The following is a 27,984-nucleotide window of genomic DNA, read 5'->3' on the forward strand; positions in this document are numbered from 1 at the left end:
GTAATTTGGACACTCTCCTTGTCCCTGTGAGTACCCAAGTATTATCCTTAGTAAAAATTTCTTGTCAATGAAAATGATAGGTGGGTTTCATCCCACTATAGTATTTCGGTCGACAGTCTCCTAGTTCATCTTGTTTTTTTTGGGTCTCTCGTCAATGAGAGGGATATGTGGGTCCCATCCCACTATAACATTTCGGTTGACAGTCTCCTTGTTCATCTTGTTTTTTTTGGGTCTGAAGTCTGATGCTTCATTCCTTGTATATTCTTGCACCGTCTTCATCACCCTACACAAAGCAGCAGAGAGCTTCTCAATAGTATCGATTCTATCGACACAACACACTATCACCATCATGATCAATGGCATCGTCGTTTTCACACTTACTCAGCCTCCTCCTCTCCATCTTATTCATTGTTTTCCTTTCTGCAGGTAAGTTATCACTCACTCCCTCAATTCCAAAACTTTCCCGAAAATAAACAGAAGTAGTTGCACTTTCCCAGGGGAAAAAAAAAAAGAAGAAAATCGTATTTTAAATAATAGCGCTGCTGACTGATCTATTCCACCAAGCTTTCAGTTACTTAACTGCCATTCTATGTTGTCAAAATCCCCACTCAAACGGTCGTTTTCATTGCAGACTCACAGTCATTTATCGACATAAACTACGGCCAGGTCATCGACAACCTCCCGCCGCCCTCCAACACCGCGAAGCTCCTCCAATCCATCTCCATCAGGCGCGTTCGTCTCTATGGCACCTGAAGGATTATTTTGGAAGATGACATGTTCATTTAAGCAACATCATTAGCATGCAATTAACAAATTAAAGGCGGAATCATGCTAGCATGCACTTAAAAACAAAACATTACCCATGAATGTTCAAAGCCTAGTAAAATGGTGAACCAATAATCAACTCAAAACAAAGTGAGTTGAAATATATACCTTTGTAGATTCCTCTTTGTATTTAAACAAAGGCTAATCACCCAAAGAGAGGGCCTTCATTCCTTGCATCTTAGATCTATGGATTTGGATGGATAAAAAAGGTTTCTCCAAAGTTCCCAAAATTGAGAACCTCTAATGATTCATCACCAAGGCATAATGAAGAAGAAATGAGTGACCTTGGAGGAGTTTGATTGCTAGATGATCCCTCCAAGGTGGCCGAAATTTTAGAGAGAAAGGAGAGCTTGTGTTCTCATCCTTTCCCCAAAAACAACCTTAATGAATTTTAGGCTATAAAGTCCTTTATATAGTCCCTTCAAATAAGTGACCTAATGGACCAAAAGCCCTATTCTTCTAACATGGCCGGCCTATAGGGTTTATTGGACTTTCAAGCCCTTTGTTTATTCAAGTTGTCATACAACTTGAGTTAATGGGCTTGACATTCAAATCCCATTGGGCCTTGCGGCCCAAAACTAACCTGAGGTCTTTAACGAACTTATTCGTTTGATTAATTAACATATTAATTAATCCTAGCCTTAGATAAATAATTAAACCATTTAATTATTCTTACTCATCTCCATTGTTTCTTCAAACTCTACCTTACTCGGTGAACGATCCATTAGGTTCCTTTTAGCGAGGCAGTGGGCAATTAAAACTCTTTCTAATCGATTGTGAATTGAAACTTACTTTCAATTCTCCTGTTAGTGATAATACACTTTTAGGGCTTCCACAAACCATGGTTGACGCCTAGCAGCATGTCATGGTTACCCAAGCTAATCAGAAGAGGTGGAGAACCTATTCAGTCTTAGGATTACAAATGCAATACGGTCTTTCTCTAATACAATACTCTTGACCACATTGTTTGGTTTGATAGTTTATTCATGTCTACTATCCAATGTGAGTCTTGTGCTTATATGATTACCTTGAATGTGATTTGGAACACATTCCTAAATCTCATTCATACTTTGGCCAAAGATTCTTAATCATATCATAGAGTATTCTCCCTCAAACAGTTTGAAGGTTAGAGATCCCTTGTTGCGCATTCACTTGCCTCCATGGCTAAGTGGCTTAACCCCAACGATGCCGTGGACACCCTCCTGATGGAGTGACTTTGACATAATCAAAGATTAAGGACCTAACCACAAGACAACTGTGATGCCTCAGGTCAAAAGACTAATTTGCATTATCCCAACCATGAGTTCTCATGTGACATGAATATGAGAACTCTTCGTTGATCGTGTTCAGTGAACTCATTCTCTATTGAGCACCTACGTACTTGTCTTCATGTCACACACACCAATGACTCGAGACTAGTCACTCTCTCTAAGAGAAGACATAGCACGTACTGATCTTAACGGACTGTCAATGCCCAATTGACAATCCTATGATCAGGAACGTTTAGGATGTGTCAACGAAAGAATGGTCTCATGAATCTAACTTCTTTAGATCACATTCTTCCAATCACATATTCCTTGGACTTATCGTTTAAGCATATAACATTTATATGAGACGGCTCAAACAATAATCTTTGCCCTTTACATTTAAACTACATTAGTTTAACTTTTGTGAAATGTCCGTAAAGTATCATCATATGATTGGTTTTAGGGCACATTTCCAACAGCACCGACCTGGCCATCATCAAGGCCCTCGCCGGCTCCGCCATCGCCATCGGCACCTCCAACGGCGACATCCTGGCCCTCGCCTCCGATCCCAACGTAGGGGGCAGTAGGTGAACTCTAACGTCCTCCCTTTCTACCTCGCCAGCAAAATCGACCTCATCAATGTCGGCAACGAGGTCTTCCTATCTAACGACCAGGGCCTTATCTCCTAACTCCTCCCTACCATACGAAATGTCGAATCTGCCCTCACCGCTACGTCTCTTAGCGGCAAGGTCTGGGTCTCCACGGTGCACTCCATAATCGTTTTGGTCCATTCGACCCGCCGTCTGCGGGTCTGTTCAACCCGGGATTCCAGGACGTCCTCAAAGCACTTTTAGCCTTCCAGAGGGGCAACGGATAGCCATTTTCAGTCAACCCGTAGCCGTTTTTCACATACCAGAGCAACCTGAGGCCCGAAACACTGGTGTTTTGCTTGTTCCAGCCTAACGCGAGACGAGTCGACTCGGGGAGTAGGATCAAGTACATGAACATGTTTGATGCTCAGGTGAGCGAGTTTTACACTTTAGTGGACTGGGTTTGGGCTTTTTTTATTAAAATGGGTCTAGGCCCAGTTGAAAAATTGACTTCTGGGTCAACCGTTAGTGCAATTCTATAAGATTGGTCGTTGCGTCATACGACGACTTATACGTTGATCTTTAATCCATGAGTCCACAACATTGACGCAAGAGTTTTAAACTAATGGTTTTTTTGGTAAATCAAACACATAAGCACTTTTGTTAGAAGCTAAATCAACAGAAAGTTTTGGAAAAGTGCTTTTATTATCTAGAACTACAAGGGCTGATTGTGGCCATTTTAATCGCACTTCCAACCAAATCCTTAATTGCATTCTCTATCTCCTTGCTTTTGTAGTTACTTGAAGGCAAATATGCACCTTAGCTTGCATATGTTTATAGTTACGCTAGATTAGAGAAAATTAAGGTGTGAGGATTAGTTTAAAAGGAAGATGAAAGAAAATATTACTATATCTTTTTCTTTTTTTTTAACCAGCAGGTCTTTTATTTGAATACATAGCTTATTAGGTAGCAAGATGGTAAGGTTTAGCTGTTTTTATCAATGAAAGGCTCGTTTGGAAAATTTAAAATAATTGAAGGCGCTTTTGGTGAAGATGCTTTTAAAACCAATCCTTAGTAAAAATCAAAGTGGATCCTCAAGTGCTTTTTGTAAGAAGTAAATACCTCGTGCTTCTTTCAAAAAGCACTTGGAAGTGCTTTTGAATCCTAAAATCGATTTCACTAAAAGCTCCTTCAATTATTTTTACTTCCAAAGGAACCCGAAAAGTTGGTTTTGGGAAACCCTAATTTCAACGGTCATTTAATTAGTGTCATACATATTATTCTTGTATGAATTATTGCCCACTTGCTTTATCAATGAAATGATAGGAGCATTGAAACTTACCTGATGTGACCTTCTATATGCAATTTGATGCATGGTGACAAGGTCACAGGCTGGCTAATGGCCGTCACTATAATTTTAGATAAGGCCATATAACCATGATTTCTATTGTCATTGGATTTGGGAAGTGTTATTGGCATTCCAAAAATCTCATTTTACACTCCTCACAAGTGTATTTTTCTTTCCTAATATAGAAAGTTTGGAGTGTAGAATGAGATTTTTGGAATGCTAATAACAATTCCCTTGGATTTAGTACAATGTGTTTTGTTGTTTCATAGAACCTAAAATTTGACCACCATATAAAGTATAAACCTCTTATCTCTTACTTTAGGAGGAAATGTTAGTGAAACTTTAGCAGCATTGGGTTTTTTCGCAGATCCGTGAGATAATATGCATTCGAATCTTTTGTGGTTGGATGATACTAAAAGACCTAATTCTTTTATCAATTTCTCGCGATATCATAAGGTCCTACCTATGTGAAAGAATTGGAAAGAAAATTCGAAAATGAAATTGGGTTTTGAAGCATTTATCCTTTTGATATCATTAGTCAATCTACAGCACAGTGAATTCATAATTTGTTTGAACTATGTGCATTGTTTGCTTTTCTTGCAATGACAATTTGATAATGGCTAATTAACTAATTAGGGAGTTCCAATAGTTTAACCCTTACGTTTTTGAAGTCGTTGATTGATGCATTAATATAAATGACAAAAGTTTACTATCTCTAGGTTGATGATGTGCGGTCAACCTATTGACATTTTGATTGTTGAGACTGGATGACCATACCATGGAGATAACAACAAAGTTGGACCTAGTATGGAGAATGCAAGGGTATATAATGAAAATTTGATTGCACATCTTAGATCCATGGTTAGGACTCCGTTGATACCTAGAAAATCTGTGGAGACGTATATCTTCGTGCTCTATGATGAGGATTTGAAACCTGGTCCATCCTCTCAGTAATCTTTTGGTTTGTTCAAGCCTGATCTAACTGCGATATACGACATTGGTCTCACAAAGAGTAGCCAGGTGACGCATTTAAAACCTTCCAGCAAAATGTTCTCATACCGCACCACTTTGACATGTTATATTGTTGATTGCGATTCTAGATAATTCGTTATATGGATGGTTCAATACGTATGAGAACATAACATGTCCTTTATTTGGCCAGACCTTATAACGCCTATTATTTTATGCTTTACCATCTGCATGATTAATTATAACCCTTGGATTTCTACCCTTCAGACTCCATCAACACCAATGGTGTCTCCTTCACTCAAGCCTACTTCAGCATAGTGGTGTGTGCCCAAATCCAGCTTTTTTCTGCTCAATTGCAGGTAAATCTTGACTATGCTTACGACCATGGTATTGATTGCAGTGCAATCCAACCAGGAGGGGCCTGTTTTAACCCAAACACTGTCGCATTGCACGTTGCCTATGCCATGAATCTGTATTATCATACTGGTGGCACAGTTCCTCTGAATTGTGATTTCTCACAAATAGCAATGCTCACATCCTCAAATCCCAGTAAGTTTTCTTTAACACAAACACATTGAAATGGCCCATGTTTACCATGATGATGACACACTTTAAACAAAAGGGTACTTTCCAGAATTAATAATTCATAAAGTGACCAACTAGAAACGTAAAAGTGTATGATATTTTAACTTTTGTGGTGATAATTGATAACCATTCTCTTTTAATCCAACACCTTTTGTGAATGATTGCACTAAAAATCTGTGGCATTTTTCTTTTCGTTCAGTTTAGACTGGTGTAAAATTGGAACATCTAATAAACCAGTATTACTAGGTCTGCTTGATTTGTTTTGGAACTTTTTCTAATTAGATCTGTCAATTGATTGCAGGTTATAATGGTTGCAGTTACCCTGGTGGAAGTACTGGACTACCTGTGGAAGCAGGGAAGGTTAATATTATATCAAATAACGGATTCGTTAAGGTTAGAAATCAATTGGATATAAGGAATAAGGTATTGGTGTACTTTTTTGTTGTTTTTAATTTATACATGTAGCCCTTTAATCGTAAAGGTTCCTAGTTTTGTTTGGGATATTGTTAGAATGAAATTTCTTACACGAAGAAATATCTCAACAAATTTGTTGTCTGTAATCTGCACATTTGGTGAATCCTAATAGCATAAATGTGTAGGTGTCATTGTTGTATTGGTCCATCTGTCAGATGAGTATTGGTTATGTAATAGCTTACTGAAGGAAAATTTATGTCCTAGCTAAGAACATGTAATGAACATTTGAATACATAGGCAAACTATTAACAAATTAAAGTAGGCATGCATCCAAAAACAATTCATAAAACCCATGACTTTCAAAGCCTAGTATATGGTGAACCATAAGACTCTTTAACAATATTAAAGAGAATAAGAATTTAGAGATTCTTTACCCTTGAAGCTCATCCTTGATTGCACAAGGGATTCACCCAAGTGGAGGGCCTTCAAGTCACCTCCTTGCTCCTTGGATCTTCCTTGTGATTTCCTCCCTTTTAGTGCTCCTTTTCTTCTTTGAGGATTTGAGGATTTGTTCTCCAAAACACCAAAGGTTTGGTGTTTCTAAGTCTCCACACCAAAGATGTAGTGTGAAGATGAAATGGATGACTTAGGGAATAAAAGATTGCTAGATGTTCCTCCCCTAAGTGGCCGGCCTCTATGTAGAAAATGAGAGAATATGTTTCACCCAAATTCAATTAGAAAACCCTAAAATTAGAAACAAAGCTATAAAGATGACTTTATACTTCATCTCTTAGGTTAGTGGCAAACTTGCAATTAAGCAAGTTCCCACTACCCTTGATATGGCCGGCCCTTCAAGTGTTATTGGGCTTAATTGCCCATTTTGTTTTAGTTGTCATACAACTTAAACATAATGGGCCTTGTGGACCAAAACGTTTTTGTACCCCGAAGCCCAAAACTAACTTAAGCGCCCAATACGAACGTTTCGTATAATTAATTAACTATTTAATTAATCTTGACCATTCTTCAATTAAACCATTTAATCGCTTATCCATTTCATATAATTTCTTCACTTATATCCTTACTCGGTGTACGATCCATTAGGTTCCAATTAGCGAGGTAGTGGGCGATGTTACTCTTAACGATCGATTGTGAATTGAAACCACATTTCAATTCTCCCTTAAAATTAGTGTTTGCTAATCTTTAGGGCTTCCACAAACCATGGGTGACGCCTAGCAGCATGTCATGGTTACCCAAGCTAAGTAGAAGTGGTTGGAGAACCTATGCAGTTACAACTACAATGCAATACGGTCCTTCTCTAATACAATACTCTTAATCACATTGTTTAAGTGATAGTTTGTTTCATGTCTACTATCCAATGTGATACTTCTCTATATGATTCAATTGAATAAGATTTGGAACAAGCTTCCTTAGTCATATTCATATGCTTTGGCCAAAGACTCTCGAATCATATCTTAGAGTATTCTCCTTCCACCATGGAAGGTTAGAGATCCCTTGTTGTGCATTCATATGCCTACATGACTAGATAGCTTGACCCCAACAATGCCGTGGACACTCCAATGGAATGCCGTTGACATAATCAAAGATCAAGGACCTAACCATTAGACATCAATGATGCCTCAGGTCAAAGGACTACTTTGCATATTGCAACTATTGAGTTCTCACATGACATGTATGTTCGAACTCTCGTTTGATCGTTGTTCAGTGTACTCGATTACTCTTTTGAGCACCTATGTGTTTGCCTTAGTGTCCAACACCAAATGACTTGAGACTAGTTCATACTCACGCTTGAGTCGACATAACACATACTAACCTTAGCGGATTGTCAATGCCCAATTGGCAATCCTATGGCTAGGAACGTTTTAGGAATGAACATAAGAGAAAGGTCTCGTTAATTTAACTAACTTAAATCACTTGTCTCTTAGATCAAATACATTCCTTGGATTCCCTTATTGCTTAAACACAAGATACAATAAATAGTGATTAACAATAAGCTTTGCCCTTCATTAAACATATAAAAGTTTAATACATTAAGTATTCCAAAAAGCTATTACATCAAATGAGTGGCTTTGTGGGCATACTTCCAACACTTACTTCATAAGCTAAGGTTGTAAAACTATAAATAGTCTGAGTTGTAATAAGGCAGTAAATGAGAAAATACAAAAACATTGCAATTCTTTCTTCGAGCTCTCTCTCTCTCCCTCTCTTTTTCTAAACTGTGATCATATTTCTTCAAGCTCAAACCCTAGATTTCAATTGTTATCATGGTATCCAAAGTAGGTTCTTGCGTTGTGGATCTGCTGGGTCACTAAGCAATCACGGTTCTTTACAGTTTTAGAAGACTAATTTTTTTTTGGGGGGGGGGGAGGCGGTGCCGCAATCTGAGTCGGTGAAGTCCTAAGTCGGTGTTAATTGCATCTCATTCTCAAGGCCTAAAGCTATTGATTGTTTCTGTTAATTGGGTTTTTCATAATGACTACTTCTACGGTGAAAATTGAAAGTGTTTTGGGGATGTTGACAATTAAGTTGAATGATACAAATTATTCTAAGTGGGCTTTTCAATTTCAGTCTGTGCTTCGAGGATATAAGTTGTTTGATCACTTTGATGAGACCATTGTTCCTTTACCAAGGTTAGTTATTAGCACTGAGACTGGTGTTACTAAGGAAATTTCGTCTGCCTTTCAAGAATGGGAAGCAGGTTGATATGGCTCTTCTAAGTTTGTTAATTGCAACATTGTCAGATGATGCTATTGAGCATAAGATTGGATGTCGAACTGCTTCAGAAACGTGGTCCATTCTTGCAGATAGATATACTACAGTGTCCAAGTCTAGAATTAACATGCTTAAAACTAAATTTCAAACAATGCAAAAAGGCACTGATTGTATTATATGTCTAGACTTAAATCTAGTTTGTCCCATTCTATGTTTGCTATGTATGTGCAAGGTTCTTCCTCTTCTCAGGGCTTTTCTTAAGGGTCATCATCTAACTCTACTTAACATGATGGTCTCTCTGCCATAGTGGGTATTATTTCTCTAGGTCCCTATGTTCCTCCTGCATCACAACCATTTCCTGATGCTCATTCTGTTCAATTTCCACCAGGTTATGGATATGGTTTAGTTAGCAATGGTTCACAGTCTCAGATGTCTTTGCCTCATCCTCCACTAGCATCCTCATTTCATTAGAGACCATACTAGGGTAATTCACAATGAAACAATGGAGGTTTTAAATTCAATTACAACAAAGGTTGATGTAATGGCTTTGGTTCCCTTGACAAGGTGGCTGGAATGGCAACACTGATTCCAGATTTCCAATGCAACCTAAATGTCAAATTTGCCAAAAAAGGGGCCATACAGCACCAAACTGCTTTTATAAGAGTTCTAATTCTGGACACAATTTCCAAGAATGCCAAATTTGTGGCAAGAGGGTTCACATCGCTGTGGAGTGTTACCATAGGGGTAACTATACTTATCAAGGTTCTGGTCCAACATATTCAGCTTCACGGTTTCAGACTCCCACTTCACCAGCCTTTTCAATAACCACGTTATCCAGTCCTAATCTGAATGTTATGTCAGCTCATACCATTGCACCATATCCCACTGAACATGCTTGGATCATGGATACAGGTGCCTCGCATCACATGACTTTGAATGTTAATAATCTTACCCAAGTTCAACCATTTGAAGGCTCTGAGAGGATCAAAATAGGCAGTGGTCAAGGTTTGCCTATCAAGCATGTTGGATCTACAATGTTTACAACTCATTCTTCATCTCTTCAACTTAAACAAGTTCTTCATGCTCCTAATCTTACTGAGGACCTTTTATCTGTGAAACAATTATGTAAAGACAATCGATGTTGGTTTATTTGTGATGATACACTGTTTTTTTGTGCAGGACAAGGTAACAAGGGCGATACTATACCAAGGCAGAAGTAAGCTTAATGAGTTGTTTCAGATTCCTGTGTTCAAGAATGTACAATCTCAGCATTTTCCAATACATACATCTATGTTTCTGGGCCAAGCTATCAAGTCTACTCTTTAACATCAACAGATGAGTCATCTAACTAATGAGGTCATCTCTGTTATGTTACATAAGTCTCAAATAAGTCACCAAGTATATGACAATTGTAAACTGTGCTCAAATTGTATTAAGGGAAAAATATCTAGATTATGTTTTCCTCAGGATTCTTCTAGATGTCTAGTACCTTTTGAGAGAATTCATTCAGATATTTGGGGTCCCTCTCCAGTTAAATCCATTGAAGGATATAGGTATTATGTAACCTTCGTGGATGATTGTACCAAATTTGTATGGATCTTTCCGTTATGTAATAAATTTGATGTTTTCCCATTATTTGTGCGATTCTATACCTTTGTTTTTGTGCATTTTGGTTCTGCAATCAAGTTTTTCCAATTGATGAAGGTGGTGAATATATTAGCAAGCAATTTGATAATTTTCTTGCTTCTAAAGGAATTTTACATAGGATCTCATGCTCTTACACTCCACAACAGAATGGTTTTATGGAGAGAATGAATAGACATATCATTGAGACTACTATTACTTTGTTATTTGTTGCTAGCTTGTCCTTGGATTTCTAGTATCATGCATGTGTACACTCTGTGTATCTTATTAATCGTATGCTTTGTAAAGCTTTACATATGGAATCCCCTTTTATGTGTTGTATCATAAACCTCCTCAGTTACAGCATACACGAGTCTTTGGGTCTGCTGTTTATCCCTATATCAGGCCATATAATTCTCATAAACTTCAATTTGATCTGTGTTATGTATCTTTCTGGGCTATGCAGTTGGTTACAAAGGTATTATTTGTTATGATCTTTAGAACCAGAAATTGTTATTATCCCGACATGTGGTTTATGATGAGAGTTTCTTTCCTGCTAAACAAAGGTCTTCATCTAAGCTTGTTAATTGTGTGGTACTAGACTCTCGATTGTCTCATCCTTTGGTAGTTTCATTACCTTCCATGGTTTCTCAACAACTGAATTCAGGTCCTTCTAGTGCAGGATTGTTTGAACAGGAATTTGAAACTTTTAGACCAACAACTCATTCTAGTGTTACTCCTTCCTCTACTTCAGCCTTATTACCTATCATCCATCCTGCACAATTACAGGTATTACATCCTCCCCTTGCCTCTAATGACAATAGTGATACTATAGTTCATCATTCCCCTATCAAGACTAGACTTAAGACAGGTGTTATCTCTCGACAAGATTATTCAGCTTACTTGGCTACTTCCACCGATTCTATGTCTCTGCAAATTAATGATGCTGAATTTAGTTTCTCTAGTTTTACTTTTCTTGCTGATGTCGTTGATGTGGACGAACCAAGAACTTTTCGAAGTGCTTGTACCAATCCTTTGTGGCAGAAGGCTATGCAAGAAAAATATGATGCCTTGCAATCTTAAGGCACATGAGTTCTAGTTCCTTCTCCTCCAGGTAGGTCTGTCATGGGTTGCAAATGGATTTATAAAATTAAAAGAAACTCTGATGGCAATGTTTCTCGCTATAAAGCCCGATTGCTTAGGGTTTTACACAAGAACAAGGTGTTGATTTTTCTAAGACTTTTAGTCCCGTTGTGTGGCATTCCACAGTTCGGCTTATTTTGGCTCTTGCTAAGACTTATCGTTGGCGTCTATGCCAATTGGATATAAAGAATGCGTTCTTACATGATGACTTGCAGGATGAAGTTTATATGCAACAGCCCCTAGGTTTTGTGGATTCTCAACATCCTTCTCATGTGTGCAGATTAGTCAAATCCTTGTATGGTCGCAAACAAGCCTATCAGGCTTAGCATTCTAAGTTCACTGGAGTTTTACCTGCATTGGGTTTTGTTGTTTCTCAGTCTGACACCAGTTTATTTGTCAAACATGATGGCATTCATATTGTGGTTTTATTATTATACATGGACGATATAATCATCACAGGATCCAGTGATACACAGGTTCAATCTGTGATCAACACTCTTGGTGAACTATTTGAATTGAAGGACATGGGCAAACTGACATACTTTCTTGGTCTTCACATTCAATCTCAAGATAATGGGGATTTGTTTGTAAATCAAACCAAGTATGCTATGGACTTATTGAAAAAGGCAAGGATGGAGAATTGTATACCTGCTCTTACTCCTTCCAAGCCTCACTCTCAATTACTTGTCACAGAAGGTACTTCATTTCCTAATGCAACCCTCTATCGTAGTCTCGTTGGTGCTCTATAGTGTCTCACCTTCACGCGGCCCGATATTGCTCATTCTGTTGGTGTTGTTTGTCAATTTATGCATCAACCTACCGATGCTCATTTTTTCTTGGTCAAACAAATTCTTCGTTATATTAAAGGCACCTTAACCTATGAGCTTACTTACAAAGCTGCCTCATTTGCTACACTCTCCGTTTATTCTGATTCTGATTGGGTAGCCGATATTAATACACGGCGGTCCATCACTGGGTATGTTGTATTTTTGGGCATTAATCCAGTCTCATGGCAGTCCAAGCGGCAAGCATCTGTGTCTCGCAGCTCCACTGAGGCTGAACATAAAGCACTTGCTCATTGTGCTGCGAATGTGTGTTGGTTGCGATCTATTTTAAAGGATTTACATATGTTTCTTTCTGACCCTCCTTTGCTGCAGTGTGATAATTTGTCTACTCTTGCTCTTAGCACTAATCCTGTCTTCCATTCTCGTATCAAACGTCTTAATACTGATTATCATTTTGTGCGGAAAAAAGTTCAAAAAAGTGATCTCTGGGTGCAATATGTTCCTACTACTGATCAGGTGGCTGATGTCTTTACCAAAGGACTTCACATTCCTGTTTTTGTGCGTCATTGTTACAATCTTAACCTTGGTGTCCCTGGTTAAGATTGAGGGGGGGGTAATAGCATAAATGTGTAGGTGTCATTGTTGTATTGGTCCATCTGTCAGATGAGTATTGGTTATGTAATAGCTTACTTCATAAGCTAAGGTTGTAAAACTATAAATAGTTTGAGTTGTAATAAGGCGGTAAATGAGAAAATACAGAAACATTGCAAGTCTTTCTTCAAGCTTTCTCTCTCACTCTAAACTATGAACATATTTCTTCAAGCTCAAACCCTAGATTTCAATTATTATCAAATCCCTCATCGAGAAGCGTCCCTGAACATCCTTTCCAAAGCTTTGTTTAAAAGAAAGGGGAAGGGGTTGTTGTACCTGCAAATAGTACTTCGACGCTCAAGTCAGTCAGATGAATTGATATTCTCTAGTCAAATGATTTCATTTGCATACCTTGTTCTTTGACTCCTCTCCCCTTTTATAGAACTTTAATGCTTGAGAAGCAAGTACCACTACCTTGTCCCTCACTCCTTCTCCCGTAGTGGAGGTAGTTGTTATCTCCTTCTACCTTTCCTCGGGCTTTCCACGTCAGTTTGACACTCTGTCTTTCTCATGTGCGAGTGAGGAGCCACAAAATGTAGGTTAAATGCACGTTTTTAACACGTCTTTGGGGCGAGAATGATGATCTTTGTGGGCTTTGCTGATCAATTATCTGTGTAAATGTTTTTCAAGCAGTATCCAAAACTGTTAGTACATCCCTTGGCAGCCATAGTCAGCATGTTAATATTGAGGCATCGAACTTTGGGCTCTTTTTAGTGTTATACAACGACGTGGTAACGTTGGCTTTGTTGAAGATAGTTGTCCCCATAGCCGCTTGCTCCTTGTTCAATTTGTTCAATTCCTTGAGAATTCATCAAATAAAAAATAGCAAACAATAGTGTTTATTGCTACTTTGACATTTTGGCATACTAATGTCATATTATGTGAGAAAACTTAATACATAACTTTATATTATTAGAACGGAATATCATAATAAAAATAAATTTTTTCAATGCAAAGTTGTTGTACTATATGGAGTTGGGAGTCCAGAACTTAATTACTCAAACATAACGCAATAATGAAAATAAAATTATTATATGCAAAGCAGCACATTTGTAGCAAATCTTAAAAATGGGACTTTACGGGCTCTTTTTCAGTTTTATATTATTTATTTGTACGAAAATTGACGTTAAACTGTGAGTTTATAACATAAAAACTCTCACACGTCATATCTAGCACACTCCAATTAAAAATTGCCAAGTGGACCGTGGTGGGACCCCTAGCCGCCAGTGTAAATTACACTTGTGCCCTGACGACTCCAACGGAATGTCCCACAACGTCTTCACAGGTCACAGGTCACAGGTCACAGCTCTCTCTCTCTGACAAAATCTCAGAGACTCGTTCAGAGACGAGACCACAAACCAACCACCCTCTTCTCCTTTTCACCTTTCACCGTACTTCCTCGTGAGTTCGAGCTTCCAATTGAAATCTCAGTAGCAGAAATGGAAACCCTAATTTCGCTTTGAATCGGAGGCCTTTTTCGACTTCCGCTCCATGACCGAATCCTGAGCTCGAATTCCGAGCAATGTCAGTCGCGGAGCTCAAAGAGCGCCACGTGGTGGCGAGCGACACCGTCAAATCACTCAGAGAGCGGTTGAAGCAGAAGCGCGCTTCCTTGCTCGACACAGATGGTATGGCGGTGGTGGGTTTGCTGGTTTGTTAAATTACTATTGAATAATTTTGTACTGGATTGTAATTTTTGGGGTTTTTAGATCTAATTGGTTGTGGTGGTGGAATTGTTGCAGTGGCTGGGTATGCAAGGTCACAGGGTAAGACTCCGGTCACATTTGGCCCCACCGATCTCGTATGCTGCAGAACCTTGCAAGGTCATACAGGAAAGGTATGATTACCCACATGTAATTATATGTTTTTTTGTGAGTGTGTGGTCTGTTGTGCGTTTTGTTTGTAATAGCGAGCTTCTTTCGGTTCATTCGATTGCTCATTCATATAGGTTTATGGACTTGTTGGGAATTGGTTGTTTGAAGCGTGCTATTCGGATTACAAAGCTAATTTCTTTTTATAGCTTTGAATCTGTGAAAATGAAATTGTAGGCTTTGACTGGTTGGGAGAGTGTTTGAGTAATTTTTGAGAGTGAAATCATACCAAACAAAAAAGGTGCACGAATGCACTAGTAGGGATATGGAGAAAGTTAGGTATAAAAGAGGTGAAAAGACCTCTACGAACAAACTAGTAAAACAAAAATGGACAGGTTGATTAGGGATATGGAGAAAGTTGAATAATTGGAGTAAGTTAAATGTACTCAAGACAGTGGTCAAAAGTATTATTAATAGGCAGTGGCATTTTAAGTAACAAGCCCAATCAATACTAGGAGATCGACCTATAGTAATTGGGAAGAACTAAATTCGACACATATAAAGGGTAGCTCTATTGACACCAAAAAAGTAGTTCTCTTTCTTAACTGAACATTTGTATCCTCCTACACCCATAGCCCCAAAGAAGTCATTTTCGGGTGGGTTTGAGTCTGGACATGGCTTCTTTCATTTTCTTTTGAGATTGTGGCTGTAGAATGGTAAATTGGCCAGTTAAGAAACTTTCAGGTGTAATAGAGCAACCACCTGCAGATAAAATTGCTATAGAGTTTGTGGGAGGTGAGTAGCTAACTAAGTTATTTCATTAATTCTGATTGAAGGTGAAATGGCAAATGAGTGGAGAAAAAGCATATTGGTTTTGAAGTTTGTAATAATAAAGTGGATATACAAAACTATGCAAAATTATAGGGGAACTAGATTAATTAAAAGTAATAGAACAAGATTTGTGTTACTCTTCAGCCTTTCAAATAATAAAATTCATGTAGTTACTGTATTTATGATACCAGTTCGAATAGGATAAGGTTCAATAAGATTTATGCTCACTGAGACTGCTGCAGGTGTATTCGTTAGATTGGACCTCTGAAAAGAATCGAATCGTCAGTGCATCTCAAGACGGGCGTTTGATAGTGTGGAATGCACTAACAAGCCAGAAGACTCATGCCATAAAACTACCTTGTGCATGGGTCATGACTTGTGCTTTCTCACCGACTGGTCAATCTGTTGCTTGCGGTGGTCTTGATAGTGTTTGCTCTATTTTCAACCTGAATTCCCTGTGTGACAAGGATGGGAATCTACCTGTATCAAGAACACTTAGTGGGCATAAGGGTTATGTTTCCTCCTGTCAATACGTTCCAGATGAGGACACTCACCTGATTAGTGGATCTGGAGATCAAACGTGTGTTTTATGGGATATTACTACTGGACTCAGGACTTCAGTTTTTGGAGGTGAATTTCAGTCTGGACACACTGCAGATGTACTGAGGTATATCGGGTGGTTTTTAAATGGCTATATGTATAACATTTATTGCATCTGGTTCTTCTAGGTGGCCGTGTTCAATAAGCACCTCATATTTTAATTTTTAGCCTTACATGAAGCAAAAAGAAAGACAAGAAAAGGCTTTAAAAGTTGGTACATGATTTTATATTTAGCTGAACAGTAGTGATTAAACTTACTTGATACCATTGTAAATATAATTCATGAAATTTATTCTTTTAATTTGTCTGCTCTGGAATCCTTTGATTTAGCAGTTAAAGTTTCTGTCCATTTTCATGTCCGTGAATTTACGATGTAATGGAATTGTTTCCTCTAATTTATTCAATGCTGTTAGAAATGCGTCTACATTGATAACTTTGTCCTGGAAAGTGACATCTTATTAGTTAATCCCGAGACAAGAATTTCTGTTCTGTATTTGAGTTTAAAAGAATCTTTCCTAATCCGTACAGCCTCCTTTACCTTTAGCTTTTCCATCACGAGCACTTTAAATGTCACACAAACGTTAGTGTTTATGAAAGGATATTATTGGTCATGGAATTCTAAGTAAACTGTTTTGCATTCTTTCAGTGTGTCCATCAATCAAAGCAACTCGAGGTTGTTTGTGTCTGGTTCTTGTGATACAACTGCCCGATTGTGGGATACTCGTGTTGCAAGTCGAGCAGTGCGGACGTTTCATGGTCATGAGGGGGATGTTAATGTGGTAAAGTTCTTTCCAGATGGAAATAGATTTGGAACTGGCTCAGATGATGGAACTTGCAGATTGTTTGACATTAGAACTGGGCACCAGCTCCAAGTATACCATCAGCCACATGGTGATAATGATATCCCACCTGCGAAAACCATTGCATTCTCAATATCAGGAAGGCTTCTCTTTGCTGGATACACAAATGGGGATTGCTATGTATGGGATACTTTATTGGCAAAGGTAAAGCCAATTTAATTGACCACAGTCTACCTCTTCACTGAATACCAATATGCTTTTGCGTCATCAGCTGACCCCACTTTTTTAATAAATTGCCTTGTACTTTAGATTGTAGTTTTGGTCTATAAGCATTTTACTCAGCATGTTTATTGTCAACTTCTTGCATGGGCGTACTTCACATTTACAGACATTTGAATTAGAGTTATATGTTTTTTTGTAATTAAGATAGACCAGAGTTATTTAAGTTAATTTCTATTTCCCATAAATTACTTGTGCATTGTATGAATTCCAGTCACAAAAGTATGTAAATTTGGAGCTACGCTAGGTTGCCTATGTCTGATTGCATTTTTCTTTTATGCTAAACACAGCAGAATCTTTTGTTCACAGTGTGAAGTCATCCTACTCAACTAGTTCCGTTTAGTAGTTGATAACTTGAAATTTTGTAGGTTAGATCTTATTTCTCCCTTGATTGTGTTTCTATTAGTTTCTCGCACTTAAGATAATCTTAATATAAGTCTCACTTGGTTGAAAATACAGTTAACAATATCATTTGTGATAGTTATTCTTAAAACAAGAAAATGCATCTTGGATTGTCAAGGTTTCTCGGTAAGGTTTATTGCCATGTGCCCTGCCTATACTGTGATCAATCATAATGTCAAAATAACGCCCATAGCCTTGCATGCAATTTGAGTAAACCACCTAGGATGGAGGAAAAGGGAAAAGAGTATTGGTTGGATTCCAAGTTGGACAGTTATGGTTGTCCATGCTGTGTCATATGAAATGTCATATTTAGAATTTTTTTTATAAACAAAAATGTAAAACGCTTAAATGTGTGAGTCATAAATTAATCCTGCCAAATGAGATGTCATGCTGCAAAGGTTTCCTAAATACAATTGTAATACTTTCAGAATGCGTGGTTATAAACTAGTCCTGTAAATCCTGCTTTATTTATTTATTTATTTTTTTAATTTTTTTTTGTTGCATCATTTTATAATATTGGCTTCTGCGTATGGATTTTTATGCCATTGATCTTCTTCAAGTCATTTGACCCAACGACTGAAAATTGAGAGGGGTGTGTGAGAAGTAAAAATGAGATGTCATGCTGCAAAGGTTTCCTAAATACAATTGTAATACTTTCAGAATGCGTGGTTATAAACTAGTCCTGTAAATCCTTTTTTTTTTTTTTTTAAATTTATTTTTGTTGCATCATTTTATAATATTGGCTTGTGCGTATGAATTTTTATGGCAGTGCTTTAAATGGATGAAATTGGCTCTAATTGCTCTTTCATTTTGCGGCAGGTGGTTTTGAACCTGGGATCCCTCCAAAACTCACACGAGGCGCAGATTAGCTGTTTGGGTTTGTCAGCTGATGGAAGTGCCTTGTGTACAGGAAGTTGGGATACAAATTTAAAGGTTATTTTCCTTAGCCCTGTATCCGTTATTTCACTTATGCCATGCTGCATGGAACGTGCATGGGAATCATCATCTTTACTGATAATTGTTAATTTTTATCTCTTAATGCGTTTCTTTCTGCAATCAGAATGCAAATAAAAGTAGAGGAAAAATAAATAAAAAATGAGACGGCGAAAATTTGGCGTTTCTGTTGCAAGTCAGTACCCTTATTGTGTTCATATCACCAATTCACCCTGTGTCAGTAGTCAATGGGACGGTTAGTGCACTTTTTGAAAACCTGGCAAGCATTTATTGGACGCCGGCACCAGTGGGACTAAATCTTGGTCACATGTCAGTACCCTTGTATTTGTATGCAGGATATACTAGGAAGTGATGCTTTTGGTCTACAACGGGAGATAGCTATCATTGTCCTATAGCTCTGAATCTGATATTCATGGAGTTGTGTGGGTTTTCTTTTTTGTATTCTCAATCAATCTACATGCATCGTTCGTTAAAAAAGAGCCATATTGCTTGTTTGAAGTTCATGAAATATGACTTTGCTTCGTGTTTATCGCAGATATGGGCTTTCGGAGGGCATAGGAAAATAATTTGAGCCAATTACGGAGGCAGATATCTCCATCTTGTGCATCCTGAATTTCATCTTTTCGCAGGCCCATGGCTCTCAATATCCGTTGATGAAGATACTGGGTTTGAGAAACTAGAATATCCTCTAATGTGTTGCTGCTTGTTGTAAGTTGTAACCCCACATTGGAAAAACTGACAAATTTAATATTGGGAGAAAGAAAAGGATGTACATTTGACGAAAACTCCGGCTTGAGAGACCGTCCCATGTGCTTTGGGCCTGAATATATTTCATCTGTAGCTACCATCTCCATGTACCTTCCATTAGAATGTTGTAAACTTGTAAATGACTCATCTCTCATCCATGTATGGTGTTTTTTCTTCCTCTCTTTGTCCCGTGCATTTTTTCAATTTGCTTCTTCTTGGTTTTTAAAATATATTTCTCGTCTTGGGAAATCCACTTTTGTATTTTCTAGTGTGGACAATCTTCAGTGAAAGAAGCCTAACTTTTAGATTTACCAATTTAATCTTGTAGGTTAATAGCGTGTTGTCACGTATTGTAGCATAATCAAATTGTCAAGCGGTTTGATGACTCGAAACGTTTATCACAACGTTTGACATAAATTTTTGAAATTGCTATCTCATCATAAAACAACTATTTGGAGTTTCAAAAATAAACTCTCACGAATGACCCCACCATTCACCTACTTTTTCTCCCTCTCCAATTCCCTCCCTTGTCTCGTCTCTCTTCTTTCTTTCTCATTTTCGCTTTATTTTCTTTTTATAATAAAGAAATTAAAGAACCAAAAATCCAAATAATTATTAAACATGTCGTAAATTGTAATCGAATTATATTTTCTCACAAAAAAAGTCCAGTTAGGTTCATGAGAAAGTCACCGCCCATTTTCTTTTTTCGTTTAAATTTCAAGATCTGAAAAATTTAGGAAAAGAAATGAGGGTAAGAGAAAGTAATTACCACCAAAGGGTGAAGATTTTCATTTTCTTTGGGGATCTGAAAAATTTAGGAAAAGAAATGAGGGTAAGAGAAAGTAATTACCACCAAAGGGTGAAGATTTTCATTTTCTTTGGGGGAAAAAACATTTTTTTTTTTTTTTTTTTTTTGTCAAACGACACATTTGTTTTGTTTTTTTTTTTCCGAGGTGAACAACTAAGCTGAATTTCACAATGGACCAATAATAATATGGTTTAAATTCGTCATTGATGATAATCGAACATAAGAACTCTTATTTACAAGTGAAGAGCAATACCACTAGACCGTAATACTAAATGACTAAACAACATATTTGTTAGAATAAATGTTAAATTAGGAATCTAACGGGTTCGAAACCATGCCGTAGCTGCAAGAATAACACTCTTTTTCCCACTATGGTAGAGAGCTTCAAGCCACTGGCTTGTTTTTCATTGTTTATTTGGAGAGGGTAACTATTTTTATTTATGACGTGATGCGCTACCTTGTTCAGACAACATCTTCACCACCATATCCTCGGCCGCACCCGAACACAACATCTTCGTTCACCATCTGAAGCCCTCTGTGCGGTATTTTCGTTTTTGAAAGATAGCCTCATTTGTCTCTTGTGATTCTCCTCCTTCAGAAAACCTCACTTGCCGAGCTACCAGCGAGCAACAGAGAGAGAGAGAGGTTTTCTTCGTTCAGTTTCTGCAGATCTCAGTGATTCACTTCATTCTGCGATGGCTCAGCCTCTCGTGAAGAAGGACGACGATCGCGACGATGAAGGTACGCCCCCCTCTTACTCACAGACTTGTCAATTGTTCTCGCTCTCGAATTCGATCTGGTTTTCTCTCGCAATTTTTGTTCTATTTTCGACTCTCTGCGTTGCAACTCATGAATTGGCGATTCGTATTCCCAGATCTCTTTGTATATTGCGGTTTTGCTTCTGCGGTTTGCGTATTGTGAGGCATTTGAATCGGATTTGAGTGAATTACGGTTTAACTATCGTTGATCTGCTTCAATTTACTCTGATCTCGATAATATCTAAGTTTTGTTGCGGTTATGACGCAATGCGTTAGTTAGCTTGCGGCAAATCTACTCGGTTTGTCTTGATTTAGTGCCAGTTAAATTTGGTTCGCGTTTTTGCTGTATTAGACATGTTAAGGATGTGATTTTTGTATTATGATGTTGATTTTAGGAGAGTAATGGTGTGAATTTTATAGTAATTGCTATGATGTTGATTTTCAGCAGAGTACTCACCGTTTCTGGGGATTGAGAAGGGTGCCGTTCTTCAGGAAGCGAGAGTTTTCAATGATCCTCAACTCGATGCTAGAAGATGCTCCCAGGTTATTGCTTTGCACCACTGAATGATCCGTTTTATCTATCTTGTTATTTGCTTGGCCGAAATTGATTTTGTGTATTTGGCATTGTCGTCAAATTTCAGGTTATCACAAAACTTTTGTACCTACTGAACCAGGGGGAAAGCTTTACAAAGGTCAGGTTCCTTCTATACTGAATAGTTCTGTTTCTCCCTTGAGCATAACCAATATCTTTTGCGTCAATTTTATTGATCTACTTGCGGCATTTTGTTATTGTGTACTTGGCCGTCAATTGATTCATGTTATTTTGCATTGAATTAATAGGTTGAAGCTACAGAAGTTTTCTTTTCTGTGACTAAGCTTTTCCAATCAAGAGATATAGGATTGAGGAGAATGGTTTACCTGATCATAAAAGAATTGTCCCCCTCTGCAGATGAGGTGACTTGCCTTTCTATCATTTGATTTCCTTAATAAATTTGCATGCACACTAATTGGGACTGACTTCTGATATATTTCCCATAACAAGGTTATTATTGTGACAAGCTCCCTGATGAAAGATATGAATAGTAAAACCGACATGTATCGGGCAAATGCCATCCGTGTGCTCTGTCGGATTACGGATGGAACCCTTCTTACACAGATTGAGCGGTATTTGAAACAAGCCATTGTTGATAAGAATCCAGTGGTTGCGAGTGCAGCTCTAGTCAGTGGGATCCATCTGCTCCAGGTACTGTATCTGCTATACCTAAGTCTCAGGATTTATTTATTTGTTGGCTGTGTACCCTAATGTTTCTCTTTTGACAGACTAACCCAGAGATTGTCAAAAGGTGGAGTAATGAGGTTCAGGACGCTGTCCAGTCAAGAGCAGCCCTTGTACAATTCCATGCAGTGGCTTTACTTCATCAGGTATGTGCCATTGTTGGTTTGGTTTACAGACTTTACATTCAAGATTTTTTCTTTCCCAAAAGATAGAGCAAGTTTTTAGTCGAAATCCATGACTTGACTTTTTACCATATCATTACTTAACTAATTACTTGCATACATAGACAAATTTTTGGTTGATGTGAGCAAGTGTAGCAAGCAGGCTAGGTGTACAGTGATTTGTTGTTTTTACAGACATGGTTTAGCATTCATTCCATATAATGTAATTCTTGTAGGTTTACCTTCTTTTTTCAAGTTTTAAAGTGGAATATAAAGAAAGATTCTGCATCTGCCCAATAACTTTTGTTAGAATAATTGTAAATATCATTTGTACAATTGAAAGGTGTTGAGAATCTTATACTTTTGAAAATTGCAGATACGACAGAATGACCGTCTTGCTGTTAGCAAGTTGGTTACCAGCTTGACAAGGGGGACAGTCCGCTCTCCATTGGCCCAGTGCTTGTTGATTCGTTATACTAGTCAGGTGCTTATTCTTCTGGACCTTTTATTTTAGCTGCGTTGTTTTCATGCTCTATTTTAATAAATTGTTTGCCTAAAGGTTATCCGCGAGTCTGGAAATGTACAAACAGGGGACCGTCCCTTTTACGATTATCTTGAGGGTTGTCTTCGCCACAAAGCAGAGATGGTGATTTTTGAGGCTGCTAGAGCAATTACAGAGCTCCATGGTGTGACCCCCAGAGAACTTACTCCAGCAATCACTGTTCTGCAGCTATTTCTAAGTTCTTCCAAACCAGTTTTAAGATTTGCTGCTGTCCGCACCTTGAATAAGGCATCCCTCTTCTCCTTTTACTCTACTACACAATGTGTTTGGAAATTTATGATAATTAAAGTGACCTGCCGTCCTGAGTTTTACTTTTGTAGTTTTGAGATAAATGAGAGAATCAAGAGATCCTATATGAAATGAGTTTGAGTGTAATCTATGAGGCAATTACTGATAGGTTAGTGCTATGCACACACCTGTTTTTACTTCCCACACACCCTTGTTGATTTTTGGCCATTGATCTTCTTCAATTCATTCGATCCAATGACTGAAAATTGAGAGGGGTGTGAAAAGTAAAAATGGGTGCGGAGATAGCACCACCGTTACTGATACTAGGTAGATTTTAGTTCTGTTTCTGTATTCTGCATGTGAAACAAAGCTTGTCAGACTGAATTATTCTGATTGTAGTCATTTTTTATTTCTCGGTGAATGATACTCCTGATAATCACTTTGATCTTTTTTTCAGGTGGCAATGACACATCCAGTGCCTGTCACAAACTGCAACATTGATATGGAGAGTTTGATTTCTGACCAGAACAGAAGCATTGCCACACTTGCAATCACAACACTTCTGAAGACAGGAAACGAATCAAGTGTGGATCGCTTGATGAAGCAGATAACTAATTTCATGTCAGATATTGCTGACGAGTTCAAAATTGTTGTTGTGGAAGCCATAAGATCATTGTGTTTGAAATTTCCATTGAAGTTCAGAGCTTTGTGAGTGATCTACCACATACTTGAAGTTTTGTTTGAGAATGTTTGGTTTCATATTGTTCATCTTTCAGTGCACATGTTCTTATTTGTTTCAAAGTAATGATCCCTGCATCTTGTTTTCTACAGGATGAACTTTTTGAGCAACATTCTCAGAGAAGAAGGTGGATTTGAGTACAAAAAGGCAATTGTTGATTCAATTGTGATTCTCATAAGAGATATTCCTGATGCAAAAGAAAGTGGCTTGCTTCATCTCTGTGAGTTCATCGAAGATTGTGAATTCACCTATCTTTCTACACAGGTAGGATTTTCTCTGTCATAATCTTGGTGAACAATCTATTCCTCTTAATGTTCTTTTGGCTGATTGAGATGTTTTATTATTAGATACTCCACTTTTTGGGTATTGAAGGGCCAAAAACATCTGATCCAAGCAAATATATACGGTACATTTATAATCGAGTACATCTTGAGAATGCCACTGTTCGTGCCAGTGCGGTTAGTACATTGGCAAAATTTGGTGCTTTGGTTGATTCATTGAAGGTAACATCTTGTTCAATGAATGATATCTTATCTGATCCCCCTCCCCCTCTATACAAAGAAGATTTGTTTCTGTCTATGGTTACTGATAACAATGAACTATACTTGTTTTCTTCTATGCTTCAGCCACGAGTGTTTATTCTGCTGCGAAGATGTCTCTTTGACAGTGATGATGAGGTATCCTATATGTACATTCGAGGCCTTAGATTTAGGATATGTATAACATGTATGTATGAGCATTCACCTAAAACTAGGTGTCTGGTTCTGTGCAAATTTGCATCTGAGTTTTTATGTTCCTATGCCACTGCTTTCATGATTTATTTGTTTTAGCTTCAGTATACTGAACTCTTTGACAGTGATGATGAGGTGTCAAATGTACATTCGAGGCCTACATTTAGGTTATATTAACTTATATATAACATGTATGTATGAGCATTCACCCAAAGCGAGGTGCCTGGCTCTGCAAATCTGCATCTGATTTTTGTGTTGCTGTGTCATTGCTTTCATGATTTATTTGTTTTAGCTTCAGTATATACTGAATTTCTTTTCGCTACACTCTCAGGTTCGTGATAGGGCAACACTCTATCTAAATACACTTGGCGGAGATGGTTCAGTTGTTGAGACTGACAATGATGTAAAGGACTTCCTCTTTGGGTCTCTGGATGTCCCACTTGTCAATCTGGAGACAAGTTTGAAGAATTATGTGAGTAACGTAACCTCCATTTGCTTTTATCTTTGTACCCTTAAGGTCCTTATCTCATGTTTTGACTTTGGAGGGTTGTTTTAATGTGACTATAGGAGGCTTCTGAAGAACCATTTGACATTAAATCTGTACCCAAGGAGGTTAAGTCGCAGCCACTTGCTGAGAAGAAAGCCCAGAGTAAAAAGCCAACTGGTCTTGGTGCTCCTCCAACTGGCCCTGCATCCACAGTTGATGCTTATGAGACGCTGCTTTCCTCTATTCCGGAGTTTTCAAACTTTGGGAAACTATTCAAGGTTCTGCAACGTGAATATTTTCTTGTACTTTACATGCACGTTACAGCTGATGTTTATTTTTATTTTTCTTTGGAATTAATTGCGTACTATTTTCACATACCAGTCCTCAGCACCTGTGGAGTTAACAGAGCCAGAAACCGAATATGCAGTTAATGTTGTCAAGCACATTTTTGATAGCCATGTTGTGTTCCAGTACAACTGCACCAATACCATTCCCGAGCAATTACTGGAAGATGTAATGCCCTTTTATACTAAAAAAGTACTTTTGTAGTTATGCTTCAGAATTTCCTTTTAACACTCTGCCTGTCAGGTCATTGTCGTGGTGGATGCTTCAGAAGCTGAGGAATTTTCTGAAGTGGCATCCAGGTCTCTCAGGGTCTCTTCCGTATGATACACCTGGACAAACCTTTCTGGCATTTGAGAAGCCAGAAGGCGTCCCTGCAGTTGGAAAATTTACAAACTTGTTGAGGTTCATTGTTAAAGAGGTATCAAGTTCTTCCCTTTATTCCTGTTCATAGACCGAGTTCCCTGACAATTAATGGATCATTTGGCACCAGTCATTTGGAGTGCAACTTGCTTTAGCTAATAAAACTATTCAAGGTTGTATGTGATTTTTCACGTTCTACATAATGTGCAAGTCTTGTCATCTACAACCATCACATCCACAGATGTATTGTTCAAAGCTTATATTTGATCTCTGCTTATAATAACCTGCACCTTTAAATCAGATTTTTCGTACAAATATACAATATCAAACCTGTAGGAAAATAATAAATTGTACAAATATTAAATAGCCAGCCCTCAGACCATTTGAGCTTTGGCTGAATCTCTTTGCTCATGAGTTGGTGGTGCATCTAGGTTGATCCAACCACTGGTGAGGCAGAGGAAGATGGTGTGGAAGATGAATACCAGCTGGAAGATCTTGAGGTTGTCGCTGCTGATTACATTTTGAAGGTTCCAGTCTTCAATTTCAAGAATGCTTGGGAAAGCATGGGCGCGGATTTTGAGCGGGTAGATGAATATGGCCTGGGGCCAAGGGAGAACTTGACTGAAGCTGTTAATGCTGTCATCAGCCTCCTTGGAATGCAACCCTGCGAGGTAATTTTGTTTTAAGATTAAACGTCTATGATTTGTCTTTGTACAATACTTGTGTAATCAGTTGATCCGGAAGTTAAAAAGTCTGAGGCCTTTTCATTGCATGTTTTTTAACCACGCAGGTGGATAACAGATACAATACCTCTATAGTTCTGCTTTGGATAGTTAACAATGCATATGACTTTTGAACTTAAGTTTTTGACTAAGTTATATTGCTGTTCCTGTATTTTCACCTCGAATTCACTTTCTTGTAATTGTGTTTTGAACACATTCCCTTACACGTTGCTAACTGTTTCGAATTAGTCTAAAAAAACAATTCAGTCAGTTTGGTTTTCGGGAAAAACGTGAGTCACATAATTCCCTCCATTCCTCATTTTTCTGAGACTGAAGGTCAGACAATTTGTACTTTATCAATTTTTTCTGAAATTTGAAATCAGGATAGTAAATATGATAGCTATTTTTTATTTTTGAATGTTTCTGATATGCTTAAAGCATGTTATTATCTCAGGACCGCTCATTAGAAGCTTCACTTCAATGTGTGTATTTTATATCATACATTGTGTACATGGTTTCAGGGCACAGAGGTCGTTGCGAGCAACTCAAGGTCACACACTTGTGTATTGTCCGGTGTATATATAGGCAATGTGAAGGTCCTTGTGCGGTTGTTATTTGGAATTGATAGTTCATCAAAGGAGGTTGCGATGAAACTCGCTGTGAGATCTGAAGACGGAGCTGTTAGTGATGCGATTCATGAGATTGTAGCCAGCGGGTAGTTGGTTGATGCTGTGGGACTTCATTGATACAAGAGCCTTTTTCGCTTTTCTCAAATTAGAGCACTGGCGGGAAATACGGCTGCATACAGACGAAAACATTTTGTAGAAAGAATTGCACATTACTGCATTTGAAGTTGGATTGACTGCTCGTCTATTGAGCGTTTGCCCGCAAGTCTGTTGAATTAGTAATAATTTTGTTGGAAGAATCGCGTCAAGATGTCATTGGATTGACTTACAAGTTATCCTATTATTCTTTTTTGATTCAAGATTACATTTGTTGTGCAAATATGTTCAAGATTTGAATTTTGAGGCAGTCTGAATTACAAAGAAGTGAACTGTATCGGTGTTCGGTTGGTTCCTCTGGATATCCTCCTCTTCTTCCTTCCCTTACAACTTTTCCTTCGTTGGCATCAATTACCTCTCTCAAGCATTCAAAGTGCTTTCTAAAGATGTGCTTTTCTAGAAAATACTTTTACGACCCAAAAACACTTTTTAAGCGCCATAGGTTGTCAAAACACACATTTGACCCTTCCAGAGAAACAGTCCCTATTACGTCACCAACACTTGGTGGCTTTGCTTTTGCATTTATAGGGTAAAAATCACCTCGCTAAAGAAAACTTCTACCTCTGTCGAATGAATTGTACTGAATTTTTCGCTGAACGCCAATAAAAACACCCATTATTAAATCCAGATCAGCATGAAGTAGGTCGGGAAGAAGGGATCATCTCGTCCGTTTATCTACGAAAAATTCTAT

At 38.0% G+C, this 27,984-nt stretch overlaps 2 protein-coding genes and 1 pseudogene across 2 annotated transcripts; all 3 read left to right on the top strand.

The window, feature by feature from the left end:
* The first annotated feature begins 356 nt into the window (after window positions 1–356).
* LOC108866427 lies at window positions 357–12,859 on the top strand (annotated as a pseudogene).
* A 1,320-nt stretch (window positions 12,860–14,179) lies between these two features.
* On the top strand, window positions 14,180–19,512 carry LOC103937508 (guanine nucleotide-binding protein subunit beta-1). The gene is made up of 6 exons (XM_009347455.3): window positions 14,180–14,538; window positions 14,653–14,747; window positions 15,795–16,219; window positions 16,799–17,156; window positions 18,453–18,566; window positions 19,123–19,512. Exons 1-6 carry the CDS (start codon window positions 14,433–14,435, stop codon window positions 19,156–19,158), a joined length of 1,134 nt encoding a protein of 377 aa, XP_009345730.2. The 5' UTR covers window positions 14,180–14,432; the 3' UTR covers window positions 19,159–19,512.
* A 1,066-nt stretch (window positions 19,513–20,578) lies between these two features.
* LOC103937510 (coatomer subunit gamma) lies at window positions 20,579–27,595 on the top strand. Its single transcript, XM_048574310.1, is given in 19 exon segments — window positions 20,579–20,883; window positions 21,346–21,443; window positions 21,542–21,592; window positions 21,741–21,854; window positions 21,943–22,143; window positions 22,221–22,322; window positions 22,714–22,821; window positions 22,897–23,127; window positions 23,585–23,835; window positions 23,959–24,130; window positions 24,214–24,369; window positions 24,493–24,543; window positions 24,929–25,069; window positions 25,165–25,362; window positions 25,466–25,597; window positions 25,673–25,735; window positions 25,737–25,847; window positions 26,221–26,460; window positions 27,033–27,595. Coding segments are annotated over 19 exon segments (2,664 nt in total). The 5' UTR covers window positions 20,579–20,837; the 3' UTR covers window positions 27,231–27,595.
* Window positions 27,596–27,984: the final 389 nt, after the last annotated feature.

The sequence above is a fragment of a genome, unplaced genomic scaffold, assembly GCF_019419815.1.
Source record: "Pyrus x bretschneideri cultivar Hongxiangsu unplaced genomic scaffold, Pyrus_bretschneideri_v1 Contig70, whole genome shotgun sequence".
Classification (NCBI taxonomy): domain Eukaryota; kingdom Viridiplantae; phylum Streptophyta; class Magnoliopsida; order Rosales; family Rosaceae; genus Pyrus; species Pyrus x bretschneideri.